The sequence below is a fragment of the Mesoplodon bidens genome, assembly GCF_964165515.1.
Source record: "Mesoplodon bidens genome assembly, chromosome: 4".
In the NCBI taxonomy this organism is placed as follows: Eukaryota; Metazoa; Chordata; class Mammalia; order Artiodactyla; family Ziphiidae; genus Mesoplodon; species Mesoplodon bidens.
This window is the reverse complement of record NC_138160.1, coordinates 42,843,211-42,861,923: the sequence shown is the minus strand read 5'-3', so window position 1 is coordinate 42,861,923 and position 18,713 is coordinate 42,843,211. Positions and strand designations below refer to the sequence as shown.

At 40.7% G+C, this 18,713-nt stretch overlaps 1 protein-coding gene across 2 annotated transcripts in view; it reads left to right on the top strand.

Annotated features, from left to right (window-relative positions):
• ARL15 (ARF like GTPase 15) overlaps positions 1 to 18,713 on the top strand; it is a 419,563-nt gene that overhangs the window by 29,404 nt on the left and 371,446 nt on the right. Inside the window, exon 1 of one of the 2 annotated variants that reach the window (XM_081233730.1) lies at positions 4,830 to 5,035. The exons of the other annotated variant lie outside the window; for it this stretch is intronic. Coding sequence (XP_081089856.1) covers positions 4,982 to 5,035 — 54 coding nt within the window. The 5' untranslated portion in view covers positions 4,830 to 4,981. Of the gene's footprint in view, positions 1 to 4,829; positions 5,036 to 18,713 lie in introns of those variants that run through there. 2 annotated transcript variants of the gene reach the window in all.

Genomic DNA, 18,713 nt, shown 5'->3' with positions numbered 1-18,713 from the left:
TGAGTTAGAGATAAATCTTAAAATGATAAACCATAAAATTAAAAACCTTAACATGAATGAATTTTAGATAGTGTGTAGACAGTCAACAAATATCAGTAACTAACATCTGATTGAGAAGTGATTATTTAAAAGTACAGGAGGGTATTTAAGGCATACACCAGTATCCCTCAAATGCTTGCATATCCTGTGATATTTCTTGCTTTTATTCATGTTGTCACTTTCATCTGGAATGATCTTTTCTTCTTCCGTTACTCCCTTTCTCCTAGCTAACTCCCAATCTTTGAAGACTATTTGGGGACCTCTCATTATGCTGGACATGTTTATCATGCCGTTCTCTGTCACAGGTCTGTTAAATAACTGCTCTCTCCTGAGCTGGAAGACTGTTGATGCCAGGGTTGGTCTTATTTATCGTTGTATGTCTAATATCTGCTTGCCTAGCAATGCCTGACACATTAGTGATGCTCAGCAAAATTTTTTTCTTTTTCTTGGATTGAAATTTCTTTTTATCCTCAGTTCATGACAAAAAGTAAAAGGAATAAATTTGCCAAGGTGAATTGAACTAATTATTTTAATCTGGTAAATTAGAAGGGCATTTCTTTCCTGCTTCCAGTTCTTCTTTAATCAGAATTTTCAGAAGGAGAACTGTTCTTATCTTCAGTATTGAGCCAAGCCTCTGCTCTTGTTTAGAAATTACACATGACTTTTAGTGCCATTTTTCAGAAGATTGGCTAAAATTTTGCTGGCTTGAGATCTATAGATTCCGATATGACTGTTTATGTTTGTGTTTGATTTTTTTTGCTAGGTGACTTTTCAAATCTCTGAGATTATTTCTGCTAGATGTCTTTTCAAATATTTGCGTTTGAATTTCACAAAGAGATATGTGCTGAAGATATTTTTTAACAGGTGAGGGCAGTGATTCCTTTTTGGATCACTGGTTGAACCCTTACATACTTCATCCCTGGACAATTGTAGATTGCTTGGGAAGTATAGATGCTCTTGGGATGATGGTGGTACCGTTACAGTTGAAAACATTTTGGAAAATGCCAAAAGACCAGTTTTGCTAGTTTTGCTTTAGACGTAAATGTTTCTTTCCAGGTTGATTATCACTATCCTTTTTCCTAGTCTGAGGAAGCTATACCGTAGATGTTGAGGAGCAAACTCCTCCACGTTTTGTAAACAAAAATTCATTTTATTTTTTAAATACAAGTTTGAGTTTTTTAGAAAAGTTAACTTATTTCCCAGTGGGGAAAGTAACCTTTCGAGTGTGCCAAGGGAGTTGTTAAATAATTCACTGTTAATGTTTTCAGCGGCTGCACTAACAGAAGGCGATGCGGGTTCTGAAGTCCATGGCATTCCCAAGGTTTTGTTTCTGTGTCTGGAGGAGTGACTACAGCATAATGATGGACGTAATCTTTACTCAGAGATGATTCCACCCACTGAGGACTCTGGAGCACCTACGCACCTTGGAACGCACTGAACTGGTCTTCTCTCCACAGTTTCCCAAATCCTGCACCTTTGCCTCCAGCCCACTTGTTTTGGGATTCTGTCAAGAGAAAATGCTAGATCTTAGCCTTACTTGGGAGTAGCTGATCCAGACATGGGCCTCATTTGAAGGTGATTTACTGCTCTCCCTACCCCCATCTTGTCACCCCAGTTCTAACACACACTCGCGGTACTCAGAAGCGTTGACTTGGCTATATTAACCTTTTATTTTAATCACACGCAAAATTACAGAGGAGAAAATTAGGAAACATGACTGTCACCTTGCCCTATATCAGAATGAGGGATTGCATGGCACATCAAAATATTCTAAAAACAGCTCCTTTAGAAAAAGAAAATTAATGTGTTTTTTCATCCCCTGATGGAACAGAAATTTGTTATACCTTGAAATCAAGTTTTTTCCAGACTGTGTAGTATTTTCTGCTGTCTTGTTGAAGATTTTTTTTCTCCTTTATTTTCATGCTTACCTTTTGAAATTTCTTAGGGAAAACGACAGTAAAATGTAAGTAATCATGTTAATTTCAAATTGAGTATTCATTTTCTCTTTCTCTGGATTAGACATTTTTTTTTTCTGTAGCCCTGTCTTAACAGATTTTAACCAATCTGTGACTTGCTCTTGACAGCACTTCTTTTCTGCAGTTTCATCAGATGAGGCAGCAAAGAAGGTGAGATTATTCTGAAGGTTATTGCTTTTGAAATAATATCCTTTCCTTCTTCCTCAGGTGAGTCTAGATGGAGATTTATGAATGCTGATATAGAGGCTACTGGGTCAGAGTTTATCTAGGGTAGAGATCCATTCTTTCCTTGGGGGTGATTACTCATCTTTCATTCCAAGCTATGCATTCTGTCCCCTGTGTTTTTTGTTTTTTGTTTTTTTCCGGTACGCGGGCCTCTCACTGTTGTGGCCTCTCCCGTTGCGGAGCACAGGCTCCGGACGCGCAGGCCCAGAGGCCGTGGCTCACGGGCCCAGCCGCTCCGCGGCATGTGGGATCTTCCCAGACCGGGGCACGAACCCGTGTCCCCTGCATCTGCAGGCAGACTCTCAACCACTGCGCCACCAGGGAAGCCCCTGTTTCCTGGGTTTTTAAAGTGGATTCTTGCCAATAGAGCATCTATATACGGAAAGAATATGAACTTTAAAATTTATAACTATTTCCTATAACATGACCCAAAGAAGTTTCATTATTCTTTTAAATATCTCTTTTTATTCGACTCCCTCTAATGAGAGTAAAGAAGGCCATTCCCGAGAACATCACTGTTAGAATGAATTTGGAGTTTGAGCAATAGATGTACTGCTTGGTTTGAGGTCAGATGTCCAGGGATAAGGCAGTATTTGTAAGGATTAGAGGTTAGAGAGAAGGAGGAAGTACGGCTAGTGAGAAAAAAATGACACAAAATAAGTTGAGGGTTTTCAAGGGTAATAATTTTGGCAATCCCAGTAACAGTACTTGTACATTTTGGGAGTGTGAAAAGGAAGGATTGGAAAGTAGGCTTTTAGTAACTGAAGAATAAATATGTCTCCCCCCTTTAAAAGGTCAAGCGCTTTTTAAGGTTAAGCTCTTCAAAAGAGCTCTAATGACAAATGCTGGGTCTCTTTCTTTTAAGGCCCCGGGGAAACCCGCTTGTTAAAACTGAGTATTTCTTAGAGTATCGCTCTGTACCAGTTAGGGTTAGTCGGTTGAGAGAAACACATAGTCTTTAAACAAGTTAGAGGCTTATTTGTTTCATGTACACAGTCTGGAGGAGGCTGGTATGGCAGCTCCACTGCCCTTTGAGTCTCCAGGCTTGCTCACCCTTGGGTTTCACTTCCCATGTCCACTGTTCTCGGGGCTCCTCCCAACCTAAGGCCCCTGCGGGGGCTACATGAAGTCTCAATTGCAGAAAAAGAAGTAGGAAAGGCAGAAGAGTAAAAGGGTCCTTCTTAGAGTCAGTTCACTTTACGCATCCTTCACTTTATGCATCTCATTACAGAGAACTGAGTCACGCGACAGCCCCCAGCTCCAAGGATGGCGGGGAAATAGACTCTTGTTCCAGGTGACATAAAATAAGATAGTTATCTTTCACTTGGGGAAAATAACCTTTCCAGCTTACTGGGAGAGTTGTTAAATAATTCATTTTGTACAAAAGTAAAAATCGGGGTAATTTCCAAAGGTAGAAGGGAGAATAAACGTTGGGCAAGGTAATGAGTATTCTGTCATTCAGCTCTGAGGAGGCCAGTGGCATTGCCCTGGGGTGTTTCCAGTAGTGTATTTTATACAGAATAAAGAAACCCAATAGTGCCATGGTGGTAATGATACCTTAATAATAGAAATGATCCCCAATATTAAATTGTCAGCCATTCATGTGAACAATAGCACCTGGAACTTTTTGAAAGTTTAGAGTTTAAGAACTTTACACAACAAATTATCTCATGAGTTTGGTTTTTCCATTGCTGTAATTTTTAATTTTGAATGTCCATGCAATATTTTCAATATTTTTTCAATATTTTCCTTACCAATTCCTTTAATCATACAGAATTAGTTTCTTATGGCCATCTGAAGAGGCTGGATCATTTTGCAGAATCAGTCTAATATGAGTTTTTGGCCTTCTCTTCTGAAGGAACATCTCTTTGGAAGCCTTTTGGCTACCATGGGAATCGGGGATCTTGTGTCTCTGCTTCCTTGGTGCAGCGGATACAAGCATGATTGCCAGATTTGGGCATTATAAACTTCACAGAGAAGCTTTTGCTTGCCAACAGTAAACCATAATAACAGTGTTGGACTGTATAAAGTTAGAGTTGTTTTGACTACATACCGATTTAATGTGCTAAAAATATTCCTCCAGTTAAAGAAAAGGCAATAAATCAATACTCAGTATTTGGCACACATGGTATTGTGAGTGGAAGTGAGTTTTAGGAGTCTGAACTTGATTTGGGAATGAGAAGTTGTGAACTCTAATTTGAGTGCTGTCATTGATATTCTGAGACCAAGGACCTTAGTCTTCTCTTTAAATTCAGCCCATTCAAAACCTTTAGTATATAACCACAAGCTTTTACTTTTTTTTTTTTTTTTTACAAAGGTTACTTTTCTGTAAGCATTGTAGACATTTATGATCTAGTAAGAATTGAACTAAAAAAAAATAAGTGCTTATAAAACTACTTCTAGCAGTCAAAGAATTAATCATTGAAAATTAGATATTAGAGCAGGATTTAAAGAAATGTAATCAAACCAATGCAATAAATCACATTCCTTAAATTATGCTATTGAAGTATCTGCTTTATAGTCCCATGATAAAGCACTATGCTACACACTTTATTATCTCTGTTTTATTTGAGCTGGCCTAGAAAAAGCAGAGAGAAGGAAGAAAATTCAGCCACTCGCTCATAAAGCAGGTGTCAAAAGACAACAGATTCTCTTTAGAGAGAAAAGCAAGACAAAAGGGGAGAAGTCAGTTCTATGGAACAAACATTTAGTTGTAATCTCTTATTTTAATCTTGTAGAGAATGTCTGAATGTATCCAGATCTCATTTGCTGTCTGTAGAATTGGCATTTACATGGTAAGCAATGTATATTTTTTCGGTACCGAATGTCATGAAAATATAAATGAAGAGCTGCGTGCTGGAGAGTGTATGGAGCTATGGGAATTGTCCTCCACTGCTGGTGGGAGTGTAAATTTATACAGCCACTTCGGAAAATAATAAAGTTGAGTACCAGAATGTTCTATGACCCGAGCAAATCTACTCCTAGGTGTGTACTTCAGAGAAATTGTTGTGTAATTATAAGAAGACCTGTGCAGAGAAAGTTCCAGCAGAAGTATTCATAAAAGGAAAATATTAGAAATAATGCAAATGTCCATCAGTAATAGATTGGATTAATAAATTGTGGCATTTTAATTAATTTCATAGGATACCATACAGCAGCAAACATTATAAACTAAAAGTAATATATATGAACTACAGCTATAATACACAGTGGTTACATTTTACAAACATAATGTTGATTAAGAAACAAATCACAGGAAAATACATGCAGTATGATTTGATTTCTACAAAGTTTGAAAACGGCAACACTAAGCAATACATTGTTTTAAGGTTACATAAATAGACAGATAAATTATAAAGAAATGTAAAAATTCGGATGTCATTACCTCTAGGGCAGGAGTTCTCGACGGGGGGGATGGTTTTGCCCTCCAGGGGCTATGGACGTTTTTGGTTGCTTCTCCTGAGGGTGGTGGTGGCATGCTACTGGCGTCCACTGGGCGGAGGCCAGGGGTGTTGCTCAACATCCAGCAATACACTGGGTAAGCACTTGGTAGTTATCTGGCCCAGAATGTCAGCAGTGCTGAGGCTGAGAAATTCTGCTCTAGGAAAGTGGAGGCGAGGAAAAGGCTTTAAACGTTTTACTGATTTGGGCTTCCCTGGTGGTGCAGTGGTTGAGAGTCTGGCTGCCGATGCAGGGAACACGGGTTCGTGCCCCGGTCTGGGAGGATCCCACATGCCACGGAGCAGCTGGGCCCGTGAGCCATGGCTGCTGAGCCTGCGCGTCCGGAGCCTGTGCTCCGCAGTGGGAGAGGCCACGACAGTGAGAGGCCTGTGTACCGAAAAAAAAAAAGTTTTAGTGATGTTCTGCTTCTTAACTTGAATGGTGGGCACATGGTGTTGGCTTTATAGTTATTCTTTAAACAACATATTTGCTTCATATACTTTTTTGTATGTATGATATACTTCACAACACAGAAATATAGAAAATGTTAGTGTGTTATGGAATTTTTTTCTTTTACATGAGTCTGTCAGTTGACTCCAGTGCCATGAGCCAGCCCATTTCGTAATTCAGAAATATAGGGATGTGTCTATGTAGATGACCATTAAAGAACTTTTCTAACGTAAAGACTCAGTGACGAAGTATCTTGACTTTTTCCCTTTGAAGGCCTAGGGAGGGGATTCTGAGAGTGAACAGGAAATGGAATGATGTTTACTTTTGAAGACCAAATTATTTTCTGTGGAAAGGTTTAAATTTTAGACTTAAGGTGATTTTGTTTCTCATCCCCCTTGCACAGAGGTGTGTGAATATGTGTGCACAAGAAGTTTAAGGAAATTGTTTAGAATGAATGAAGCAAGAGCTCTGAGTAAAAGATATGACCACAGATTGCCTAGCTGTGCTTATCCTTGTACCTTCCACAGCATCTGGCACACGGTAGATGCTCAGTAGCTATCTGTTCAGTTACATTGGTGTGAGCACCGTTTTCAGTTTTGCCTTAGTTTGAACTTAAAAAAAAGCACATTTTCTTTATTCCTTTTCTTACTTGTGTTAGCTGCTTGTCTCAGCTGAGTATCTTTTTATGTATTTTATGTTTTCCCTCAAGATGCTGGATTTTGTATATGATATTTGCCATCTCAAAACAAAATTGGGTGACATTTATCCCCAGTTAGATGGATAGATTACTTGGGGCTAGACATGTTTTCTGTTGTTTATCTGAAGTTACTTTGTTAGTATTTTTGTTGTTGTTGTTGATGGGGGGGTCCTTTGGGAAGCAGGCGCCAAATTGGAATTAGGAGTGCCAGAGAAAAAGTAGAGAAATGTCAGTGAAAGATGAGGAGGAGGGAACAGGAGGAAGCAGGGAGAGCCTTCAGACCATGCTGCGTGTCTGAGTCCTGTGCACGGAGAGCGGGAAGGAGGACGACCAGGGAGGAAGAGATTTACACTGCAGCGAGGTTCCGGGAAAGTCTTGCTTGGGCTGGTGGGACCTCCTTGAACAAAGCTGCCTGTTTGAGGAGTCCCATGATGCGCAGGAAAGGCCCGACTCCAGGACCTCTGAGTGCCCGGGCACTGGCTGGCAGCCGCCCAGCAGAAGTACCGCCTCAGCATGAATGCCTGCAGCTGTGGCTGCTTGAGGCTGTCAGCCGGCTGCTTCTCTAGACGGGAGATCTGAGTGTGGGCACCACGGGAAGTCAACACAACAGTGTATTTACCACTAGAAGCTGAGAACACCGGGACTGTTGATGTCAGGAATGGTGCTTGGGCATCCTCGATTGCCTAGCACTTAGCCCGGGACCATACAGGTGCTCATCTCTGCTTATTTAATGAAGAAGCTCTTGCTGTCACTAATTCTAAGGCAAATGTAAACTGTGCTTAAAGGAGAGTGCTGTGGAGAGATTTGTGCTCCTACCCAGAATTCACGTGTCCAAGCCCTAACCCGCAGTGTGATGGTGTTTGGAGATGGGGCCTTTGGGAGGAAATTAGGTTTAGATACAGTCGTGAGGGGGTGGGGTCCTTGTGAGGGGATTAGCCCTTAGCAGAGACATTTTGCTTAGAGAGAATTTGCTCTCTCTCTTTCCCTGTGCTGTGAATCAGGAAGGCAGCCTTCCATAAGCCAGGGAAAGAGCTCTTACCAGAACCCAACTGTGCTGGCACCCTGATCTCGGACTTCTAACTCTAAAACTGTGAGAAATATCTGTCGTTTAAGCCACCCATTCTATCATAATTTGTTATAGCAGCCCAAGCAGACTAAAACAGGGAGGGGAAAAAAATCTTGTGAATTGTAAATAAAGAACATAAACAAACATGAAAAACTTAGTAGTACCTGTTGAAAAGAAATGCTAAGTTTTAAGTAAAACAAAGTAGAGGAGGAAACTAAAGATAATGGGTGAATGTCTGAGATGATGGTGATAGGTAGTTGACATGACTTTTATTTCTGTATGCCTCTAACGTTGCTGAAAAGCAGCTGATTAAGCACTTAACTAAGGAGAGAAAAGCCATACTTCTTACATATTTGGGATCCGTAATCTGAAATGAGCCAAGACCAAAATGGAATGTATACAGGACAGACATGCTGAAAACTTCCAAGGTATAAAAGTAAATGTGTTGGGCTTCCCTGGTGGCGCAGTGGTTAAGAATCCGCCTGCCAATGCAAGGGACACGGGTTCGAGCCCTGCTCTGGGAAGATTCCACATGCCGCGGAGCAACTAAGCCCATGCGTGCGCCACAACTACTGAGCCTGCGCTGTAGAGCCCACGAGGCACAACTACTGAGCCCGCGTGCCTTAACTGCTGAAGCCTACACACCTGGAGCCCATGCTCCACAACAAGAGAAGCCACCACAATGAGAAGCCTGTGCACCGCAACAAAGAGTAGCTCCCGCTCGCTGCAACTAGAGAAAAGCCTGCTCGCAGCAACAAAGACCCAACACAGCCCAAAATAAATAAAATAAAGAAACTTATTAAAAAAACAAAAGTAAATGTGTTGTATGCAGGTGAGTGCATACTGAACCTTAAATATTAAACAGTTTAATAAAAACCATTACTCAGAGAAAACAAAGGCTGTCCTTTGCATGACTTCCACTTTTCTCTCCAGTGTTTGAAGTGGACAGAGCTTTCTCTAGACATGGAAAGGAAATGATGTTTGTTTAGAGTGCCTTAACTCAGGAAGCTGAAGAAAACAAATCCTACCTCAGTTTTCTAGGCAGGGATCTTAAGGCGTGGGTAGAGAAACTTACGCACTATCAGTGATGGAGTGGTAGCCACTCCCAAACCCAAATGCTAGGACAAATTGAAACAGCAAAACAGAAGAAGGTCCTTAGGTGAAGCATCTGCTCTGAGGAGGTAACTCCCTTTCCTGTGCCATGTAGCACAGGACAGAGAGTGCGTTCTCTCAAATGTGATATCCTGATGTCTTACAAAGAGGTAATTTAGTTTTTGAAACAAAAGGAGACCTGTTATGTGAATCTAGACTATTTTGGGTATTAAACAACATTCACTGGGTTCTGGTCAGGAAGAAGAAGGGGAAGTAAGTCCAGGCCAAGAGTTTACATCACAATTGTGGGTCTATGTTTTTTTTTGAAATTTGAGCAATGGCAACAGGCCATACTTGAGAAAGTGATTTTGAAATGAACCTTTGGCAGTCAGGTGTGGATTAACTCTGGGCTAGAGGGCATGCTAGGGCATAGTTTAGGACTTCCCTTTGGAATGTCAGGGTAAATACCCTCAAAGGGACTTGCAGTTGTTCCCAGACGTCTCTGAGTTAGAAACTGTTATTGTTATCAGAGCCAGAGCACCGTGGTGGACAACCAGCTGGTGGTGGCTAGAAGCGGGGTGAGGGTTGGAGTGGTCATTTGGGCAGCTAGCCACCTTCCTTGTTGGAGTGCGAACCCCTTTGGTCAAAACTGAAAGCTCGGAGGCTGAGATGAATGAAGCCGGGCCAGTTAATCTCGCCTCCTCCAGGATGGTACTGTTTGAAGCACACGGACCCTATGGGCTGATTTTCCCTCTCCGTACCCAACCCCTGCGTGAACTAAAACTCAATCTAGTGATGAATGAGATTTGAACTAAATAATAGCAGTAAAGTATTGTGTGTGGCTAGTGATTTTGGTTAATAATAAGAGCTTTAAAAACTCTTTAAATTCTTCTTTTGACTTTGCAGAAAGTATCAAGTGCTATTTTACTAGCAGAGAAAACATACATCCTTTAGAACAATCACACCGTTTGTGAAAATGGCATGTAGATTCATCCTGAGATACAGATGCATTCAGTAGTGGGTAGTGATTATCCTTTTACCGAGCTGTAACATTTGCTTGTACCTGCCACACAATGCTCATATTCAACTTCTGTGACTTTATTTTTAAGGAGGGGGCAGGGAGGGCTATCTATTAGAATAAATGGCACAACAGTTGTATATCATTATTAATAATACGATTAGTAATATTGTATATTATTAAAACTTATTTTAATCTAGTTCTTTAAGTCTGGACAAATCCTGCCCTAAACTTTGAGGTTTTACAACATATAGTGCTACTTGTAAGGACACTGTATTTGTTTCCTTTTGCTGCTGAGACAAATTACCACAAATTTAGTAGCTTAAAGCAACATATATTTATTCTCTGATCATTCTGAAGGTCAGAAGTCTGAAGTGGGTCTCACCGGGCTAAAACCAAGATGTTGGCAGGGCTGCATTCTTTCTGGAGGCTCTAGAGGACAATCTGATCCTTACCTTTGGTGGCTGCCTGTATTCCTTTGCTCTTGGCCCCCTTCTAGCAGTGGCATCACTTCAGCTTCTCCATTTGTCACATCTCTGTTCCTGTCATCACATCTCCTCTAACACGTCTAATAATCCTCTCTCTCTCTTTATGAGGACCCTAGTAATGAAATTGGGCACACCTGGATAATCCAGGCCAAGCTTCCCATTCCCATCTCAAGATCCTTAACTTAATCACACCTGTGACGCCCCCTTTTTGCCACGTAAGGTAACATAGTCATGGGTTTTGAGGATTAGGACGTGGACATCTCATGGAGGAGGGGAAGGGAAGCAGCATGCTGTGTACCACAGGCACCAAAGAGGAAAGTATAGAGGACTCATTCCTGTCATCATTCCTGGAGGGAAAGGAAATCAAGGTAGGCAGTCCTGATGCCGGGTTTAGGATGTTACTGTCAGTACAACACCAAGGTTAAATATGTGTCAGACAGACTGGCAGTCCCGCATATGGGCTCTGCAAGTCTTTGCTCTGGGAACAAACTAAAGAGCAGCTTTAATACATGACCGTGTGGAGAGGAGTGGTGTTGACTGTCCCTGTTTTTTGTGCTTCTTGAAGGCTCTAGCTTAAATATTTATTCTAAATTGTGTGGGATGCTGAGATGTCTGCAGTCCTAATAAATGAAAAGCTCCAAGACAAAGGGAGGCACACGTTAATTGAAGAAATTCAGCATAATTGGAGACCTTAATGGAATGGAAATGAATTAAGTTATTGGTTTGGCTGTTGTAGTGAAGATCAAAATAACAGTGGCTTAAACAGAGATAAGTTTCTATTTCATATCAGATTCTAAGCCGGTAGTCAGTTTGGAATCTAGCCCTTTGCTGCATGAGTCCTTTAGGGATTCAGGCTCCTTCTAGCATGTTCTTCCATTGCCTAGTTTATTCTGCTCCTGTGCAGGTTGAAGACAGCTCACCACTCCTGTGTCTGTTAGTTTTTTGGGAAAGAGGAATGGAGGCCAAGCAGTTCCCTTTATGGGTGTGACCTGGAAGTTCTGCACACCTCCCCATACCTCCCAGGTCCTGGAAATTGAGTCACATGACTGTGTCACTGCAGGAGAGGCTTAGAAATGGGGGCTCTGTTGAGGAGCTAAGACTCTGGGGGTTCTATTCCTAACGGGGAGAAGAGAATGGACATTGGGGGACAATTTGCTGTCTCGTGAGGAAATAAGCTAAAGCAAATTGATCTGCACTTCAGCTTCAGACAGGGCAGTACGCCCTGAGGAAGGTGTGGAGGAGAGTCTGCATTGCCGGTGCACATGTTAATGAGCACCTAGTGGGGCAACAAGAGTGATTTTGTGTTCGTGACAAGTCTGCCTTCTGGTTGGACGGATAACTGAGGCTTTATGGGCCAAGATCAAATCTAGTATTTTATTTACAAATATCAGCATATTATATGTACTTTTGTGCACAGACACACGTGGTTAGTGTACATTTGTATTTTGACAATTTTATTTTGAAGGGTGTAAGTGGAAGGTTATATGCTTTATAATCTAGGAGGTGAGGGTTGATGATTGCTTGCTTTCTTTAATAAACAAAATAATGTGCTCAAGTAGAGCAAGAATATCTGGCTAATGTTGCTAACTTTCCTGGCAGGGGGATTTAAAGTTTGAGGTTTAATGAACTTGTTGAGAGCCACAAATATCCATCCTACTCTCTGTTTATACAGTAAGAGAGTTACACCACGAAATGTGTGAGATTGACAGGAATGCCATGTTGTTTTGTTTTTTTTTAAATCATCTTTTGAAATTGGAGCCCATATAAGAACAAGATAAAATCTGTTTGGTTTAGGTGTTTTATTCTGGGGAATGTAGAATGTATCCTTTCCTCTCCCCATCAAGGCTTGTCTGCTGCAGACCTTTGTGACTCCAGCACAGCTCCACTCCCGTGGCCCTTCACGCTGAGTCTGACCCGACTGACCCCACTCTCTTCCCACCCCAAACCCTCTCGTGGCCCATGCTTCCTTTCTCCGTGACTGGCTCAACAGCGCCTCCAGCGGCCACGCCGGGAACTGAACTCAGGCCTCCGCTCTCCCCGGCCTCATCATCTTATCGGTCCCCAGGTTTGGACCTCTCCCATCCTAGTCATCTCTCCTCTTTGCTGCTATTACCCAGGTTCTAGCACCACCACTTTTTGCCTGGAAGACCCTAACAGTCTCCTCCTAGCTGGTCATCCCTTTGCAATCTTGCCCCCTCTCAGTCCACTTCTCCCTTCTGTAATCAGCATAACTGTGAAATGCATATCTGCTTATGCTGTAAACGTCTCAGTAGCCTCCCATTGCTCTTAAGTTAAAGCCCAAAGTTTATAAGGTGCCCTGCGTGGGTTGGCCCTGCTTGTCCACTTAGCCTTCTCTCTCTACCTCCTCGTCCACCTCCAGCACTGTCAGGCATCCTCATCTATCTTCAGCTCTTGGTCTGTTCTCGTTTTTCCCTTCCAACGCTTTGTACATGCTGTCCTCTCATCCTGGAATGGTGACCTGTCACCTCTTCTGGGAAGCCCTCCATGACCTCCAATGCCTGGATTAAATGCTCTTTCTAAGGTGTCCCTTTCTTCGCATGCTAGAGTCTTTCACCAGCCAAAGTACCTGTATTTCACAGTCTTAGAATTTCCTGTTAATTTTCCTCTAACTGTAAGCTCACCGAGGGCGGTGACCCTGTCATTCTGTTTCTCCCTTTACCCCCAGCATCTGATGGCTCTTTACCACCAACATCATTATTTATCACCACTGACATTTACTGAGCACTTACTAAGTGTGCTAAGGCCTTTATAGGTGAAATCATTTAATTCTCTACAATCTTGTGAAGAAGGCGCTATTATTATCCTCATTTGATAGAGAGACAACGGGGGCATAGTGTGCTTAAATGTCTTTTCCACATGGTGGAGACAGGATTTGGAGCTAGAATTTGAGTGGATTTATGCTGAATTCTAAACCCTTACCCAACATACTTTACTACCCTCCAGGCAGTAGATGTTCAATATGACTTTATTGAATTTAGAGTCGTTTCTTAATATTTTCTTTTCTTTCTTTTTTTTTTTTTTGGTCTTTTATTCAGAGACATTTCTGAAAGGGCCAGGCCAGTTATTTTGCAGAACGTCTTTCAGTTTAGACCTGTGTAACTGTTCCATCATGATTAGACTCATGTTAAAAAATTTTGGCAGGTGGGCTTCCCTGGTGGCGCAGTGGTTGGGGGTCCACCTGCCGATACAGGGGACGTGGGTTCATGCCCCGGTCCAGGAAGATCCCACATGCTGCAGAGCGGCTGGGCCCATGAGCCATGGCCTCTGGGCCTGTGCGTCCGGAGCCTGTGCTCCACAGCGGGAGAGGCCCCAACAGTGAGAGGCCCGCGTACCGCAAAAAAAAAAAAAAAAAAAATTTTGACAGGAATATTATGGAGGTGACATCGTATCCTTATTGCATCTTATTAGGGGTACATGATGCCAATTTATCTTATCATTGGTGATTGATGTATTTTTTAAAGTTTATAATTAACCTAAATCTGGGGCTGATATTTTCTGGCTTTACCCAGAATTCACAGACTATACCCTATTTAGAGGCTATAGTATCCTTTATGCATTTATGACATAATCTGTATTATATCTTTTCATTATAACTTTGTACTGTATTTTGAGGTCAGGCAAGGGACTATCTAAATTCAGTATGGCTTGCTGAAGTTTCAGAAATTTTTTTTTTTTTTGACTTGGGATATTTTGATCTAGATGAAACCTTAGAGAGCGTTTTCCTTCATTTGGGTTACAGTGTTAATAAACAGTATAGTCTATTCCAGGTTGTTCTCTTGGTTAGGCTGTTGTGCAGTTGAAGGCAGAGTTAAGAGTTCACCTTTCAGGGTGTGCTCTGTTTGCTGTAGATGCCCCTTCTCACTCTGCTAGCTGCCTTCACTTTCAAGGCTTAATGGTATGAAATAGTGGCTATAACTGCAAGTCTATTATCATGAGTGGAGAAGAAATTCTAATTATATATTCTCTGTTAACTCAACTTTATTTATGAAGTATAATATTTCTCCTTTCTTGACTGTAGATATCCTGGTTTAAAAGGCAACACAAAAAAGAAGCAGTAGAAAATTGACTAGTTGCATGGGGATCATTCTTTACAAAGGCCTTTTGGAAAGCTTCATTTGGTTATTATCAATTGTAGCTGTGTGGTTAGGTGGAGGGGCTCTGTTCTTGATAAACATGTAGAATCATTTAACTTAGGAACTTAAAATGTTTAATATTCCCCAATATAAATGACATGGTGGTCCTTAACAAGAGTGCGTCTGGTTGATGGAAATTTCCACCCTAGGAGATGCATATTTTTATGTTGTCTCTTTTCACAGATGGTTGACCTTGTTTTCTTTTTTTTTAAAGTTTTTTCTGTTTTTCTTCTTCTTTTTTTAATATTTATTTACTTACTTGTCTGTGCCGGGTCTTAATTGCAGCAGGCGAGATCTCAGTTCTGGCATGTGGGATCTAGTTCCCTGACCAGGGATGGAACCCGGGCCCACTGCACTGGGAGCACGGAGTCTTAACCATTGGACCACCAGGGAAGTCCTGACTTTGTTTTCTTGACAAATGTTTAGTGTTTAGTCCTTAGGACTAGTACTTTTGTCTTGATAGGGAAAATAACTTGTTTTTGTCAAGGATTAAAAATTATTTTAGAATGCAGTCACTATCAAGGATATGGTTTACTTACATCCATAATTTGGGAACACAATTGTGTTTTAGATTTTAAGCAGAGCAAATAGATTAATATTATGTAAATAGAGAAGAATATAATTGACCCTGGTGATCATTTGGTCTTCGCTTTGTAGAACTCAAATTTATTTAAACATTGACTTAGAATATTATACAAAGTGAATCTGAATGAGAGGCTTTATGCTTATTGTATATTGAATCAGTCTGTGTCCTCCGTATTCCTCTGAGTTTAGCTAGGGCTCTGGCGTGTGGTTGGTGCTCAATAACTATGCATTGACCGAATAGGTATATGGTTCTTTGGGTTGGGGAGAAGAGAGAGCTTTGCCCAGACTCCAGGAGGCTCGGGCAGCTCTGGCTATAGCACCAATCACACATTTCACAGATTGTGCACTCTGACTTGGAAGGTCCATGAAGGCAGGGAGTCTTACTTGTTTCGTTCAGTGTTGTACCTCCAGTACCTAAATAAGTGCCTGACATGTTGCAGGCACTCAGAGAATATTTTTGGAGTGAATGAATGCATGAACAGAGCTCCAGTCCATGGGTTGGAATTGGTAATACCTGCCCCTGGGATACACAAAGACATTCTAAGAGGTATGCTGGCATTGAGATGATTGTTAAGGAAATCAGTGTCCATCTATATAAATTCTTCTATCACCCCCCTTTCACAACTACCCTACTTCCAGTTAAGAGAGAAGCCACTGCTCTCACTTCTGAGTCTTTTCATGGTGTATTGGCCTCAGATATAAAAACCTGCAGGGCACAAAACAAAGGAACAATGCAAAATATGGTGTTGAGGAAGTGAACAACTCTAATATGACCAGTTAAGTCATTTTCAGTTCTTCACTTTCAACAAAATTGAAGGCAAATACACTCAAATTGTCAGCTGGTCACTAAAAATAACATTGATAAGTCACAATATGATTCTGGGTTCTGGACAGTGGGCTAGGAAGCATACATTCATCTTATTATTTTATACTCCATGATTAAAATACAACCTTTTCCCTTTAGTCTTTATCTTTTAAAAATTGTGGTTCCTTTTTTTCTGTCATTGCTGTGGAGGTAGAAGAATTTTTTAACAAAATATGCTTCATTATATTTGAATGCTCTCTAGTCTTGTTTTATTTGTTAACAGTGACAATGATAGGTGAACCGGGACATTTCAACTACCATTCTTCAGCTTTATCTGGTACAGGTTCAAAATGCAAGCTATTAATTATAGTTGGGTTATCACAATCATTAATGTTAGAATTTTCTTGTGCTTTTATTTTTTATAAATGCATAATTCACTTTAGCCTATGATTAATATTTTAAAAAAAAAACAACAACACAGTGCTATGCCATTGGTCCTGTAATCTCTGCCTTAACATTTCCCCAACAATTGTAGGCAGCAGTATGGAAAATTTGCTATATTGTTATCCTGTTTTTCCACCCCATCACATGAATTCAACCTAGAGGAAAAGATAAGCCAGAAGTTTTACTGCCCAATGACTCCCATTATGTTCATTATGTTCCCAAATGCTACGTTCTGTTGCTGGTGTCCAGCATTTTGCTGAATTTCATCATCTAATTTCCTGTCTAAACTTTTAATTTGAAAGGATCACAAACTGAATTTTGCGTGTGTGTGTGTTGGGGGGTGGAAATTAAGCTAATGTAGAACTTTGATAAAACTTTTAAGAGATTTAGAATTTAAAAAATGTTCATTTTAATGAGCTCACATGAAGAGTACAAGCAGGGGCTCTCAGCTTTGCTGGCAGGGGGGAAAGATCAGTATACTTTACCATTATTTTACTTATTAGAGATAGGAGAAAATAATTGCTCTCATGGGAAGAAAGAACAAAACCTAGCAGTCTAGACATGAAATATGAAATAGGAATATGGTTATTAACGAAGGAATGAAAATAGATTACTGGGGTTTGGTCATGTTTTAGGGAAGAGACAGTTTTTTGGTACTAGTCCTTTGAGAGTCTAAAAATCAATGCCATAAAGGCAGGCAGATTTGTGGATTGCAAAGGCAGGTTCTGATTTAGGCCCTGCTGTTTACTTGAATAATGTTGGGCAAAATATTTTATAATCTGGGCCTTGCTATTCTCTTCTGAAAATGATAAGTTTGAATGAAATTCTCACTAAAAATCACCCCTAATTCTGCTTCTTGTGAATCCAGCCTCATTTGTAAAGCAGCTTGGAAACCAGAGGCTTAGGTGGTGGCTTAAATCTTAGGGAAAAAAAAAAAAAGGTTGTTGAAGAGAGGCGGGAATATCCATTTAAATTTAGGATTATGTGTGGGAGATGGATGTTTTATGTATAGAAAGGTTTGTTGGAAAATAGATTTCTTAAATGAAAGAGGTTGAGATAGCAGATCCTGAAACGAAATGGCCCTTAACATGCATGTAAGCTTTCATCTCAGAGTACACATTCTTCTATTGACTTAATGATTTTCAGGGGAGACCTTGTATTGAAAACATGCAATATCATGGATAAATGTAGCACATTAAGTATTAATTTAATTTATTAGACTATTAATTTAAACATAGCACATTATCCTCTGGGGCACATTAATGTGAAACCTCAAACCTCATTTGATTGGGAATCCAATTAACTAGAGTCTCACTGGAATTTTTGCTTGTTCATTCCTAGATGATAAGAGCAATGACTTCCTATTTTCCCTAAAAAGAGGTGGTAGTAATGGTGTGTGCGTGTGTGTGTGTGTGTGTGTGTGTGTATTAGAGAGATAAGGGGGGGGGGTCCAGCTTTGTAACCTGTGTAACAGGTAAATATGGGATATTCACTTACCTGTCCTGAGCCTGTTTTCTGCCATGTAAAAGAGAACTAGAGTGGATATTCTCTAAGGATATTTTCAGTGCATATGCTGTATGATTACAAATGTAATAAATTAAAACCCAGTCTATTGAAGTTCTCTGGGTTTTTTTTTGCATATTTAGTCCCAATATTTCCATAAGCAACATAGGACCAGTTCAATTTGACAAATATCTGTTGAGTATCTACTGTATGTCAATTAAAGTGCTAGACTCTAGAGGTAAGACAGCATCCTGACCCTTTGAGGGAACTACTGATGTTGGAGGATGGAGGGAGTGAAAAGTGCCCACTGAAATGAGAAGGTAGATTGAGACCGGAAAACTAGGCAGCTCCATATATAATCAATGGCTCAGTTTCTTATAGGATAACTTACAGGGTGGGATCTGGATCAGCTGGACATTGATTGGAGGCATTCGCAGCTGTACTCTGCACCGCCGAGGGGGCACTGGGACAATTTTAAAGTTAACCCAGCATATGGGGTATGTGCTAGGAAATTGGAAGTGCATTCCTAAGTCAAGATGTATGAATGTGTAACTAGTCTTGTGGGTGCTGAGAGTATGTTAGTATAGGTCTTCATCATTGTTTGGGTACTAACAGAGCATAGAGGCCACTTGGTCGTAATGTTTATTAAACAGTATCTATTAACTATAAAGCCCTTGACAACAGAGAAGTGATTTACCTCACGGTACAGTCCTAGGTAGGGTCAGTGGAA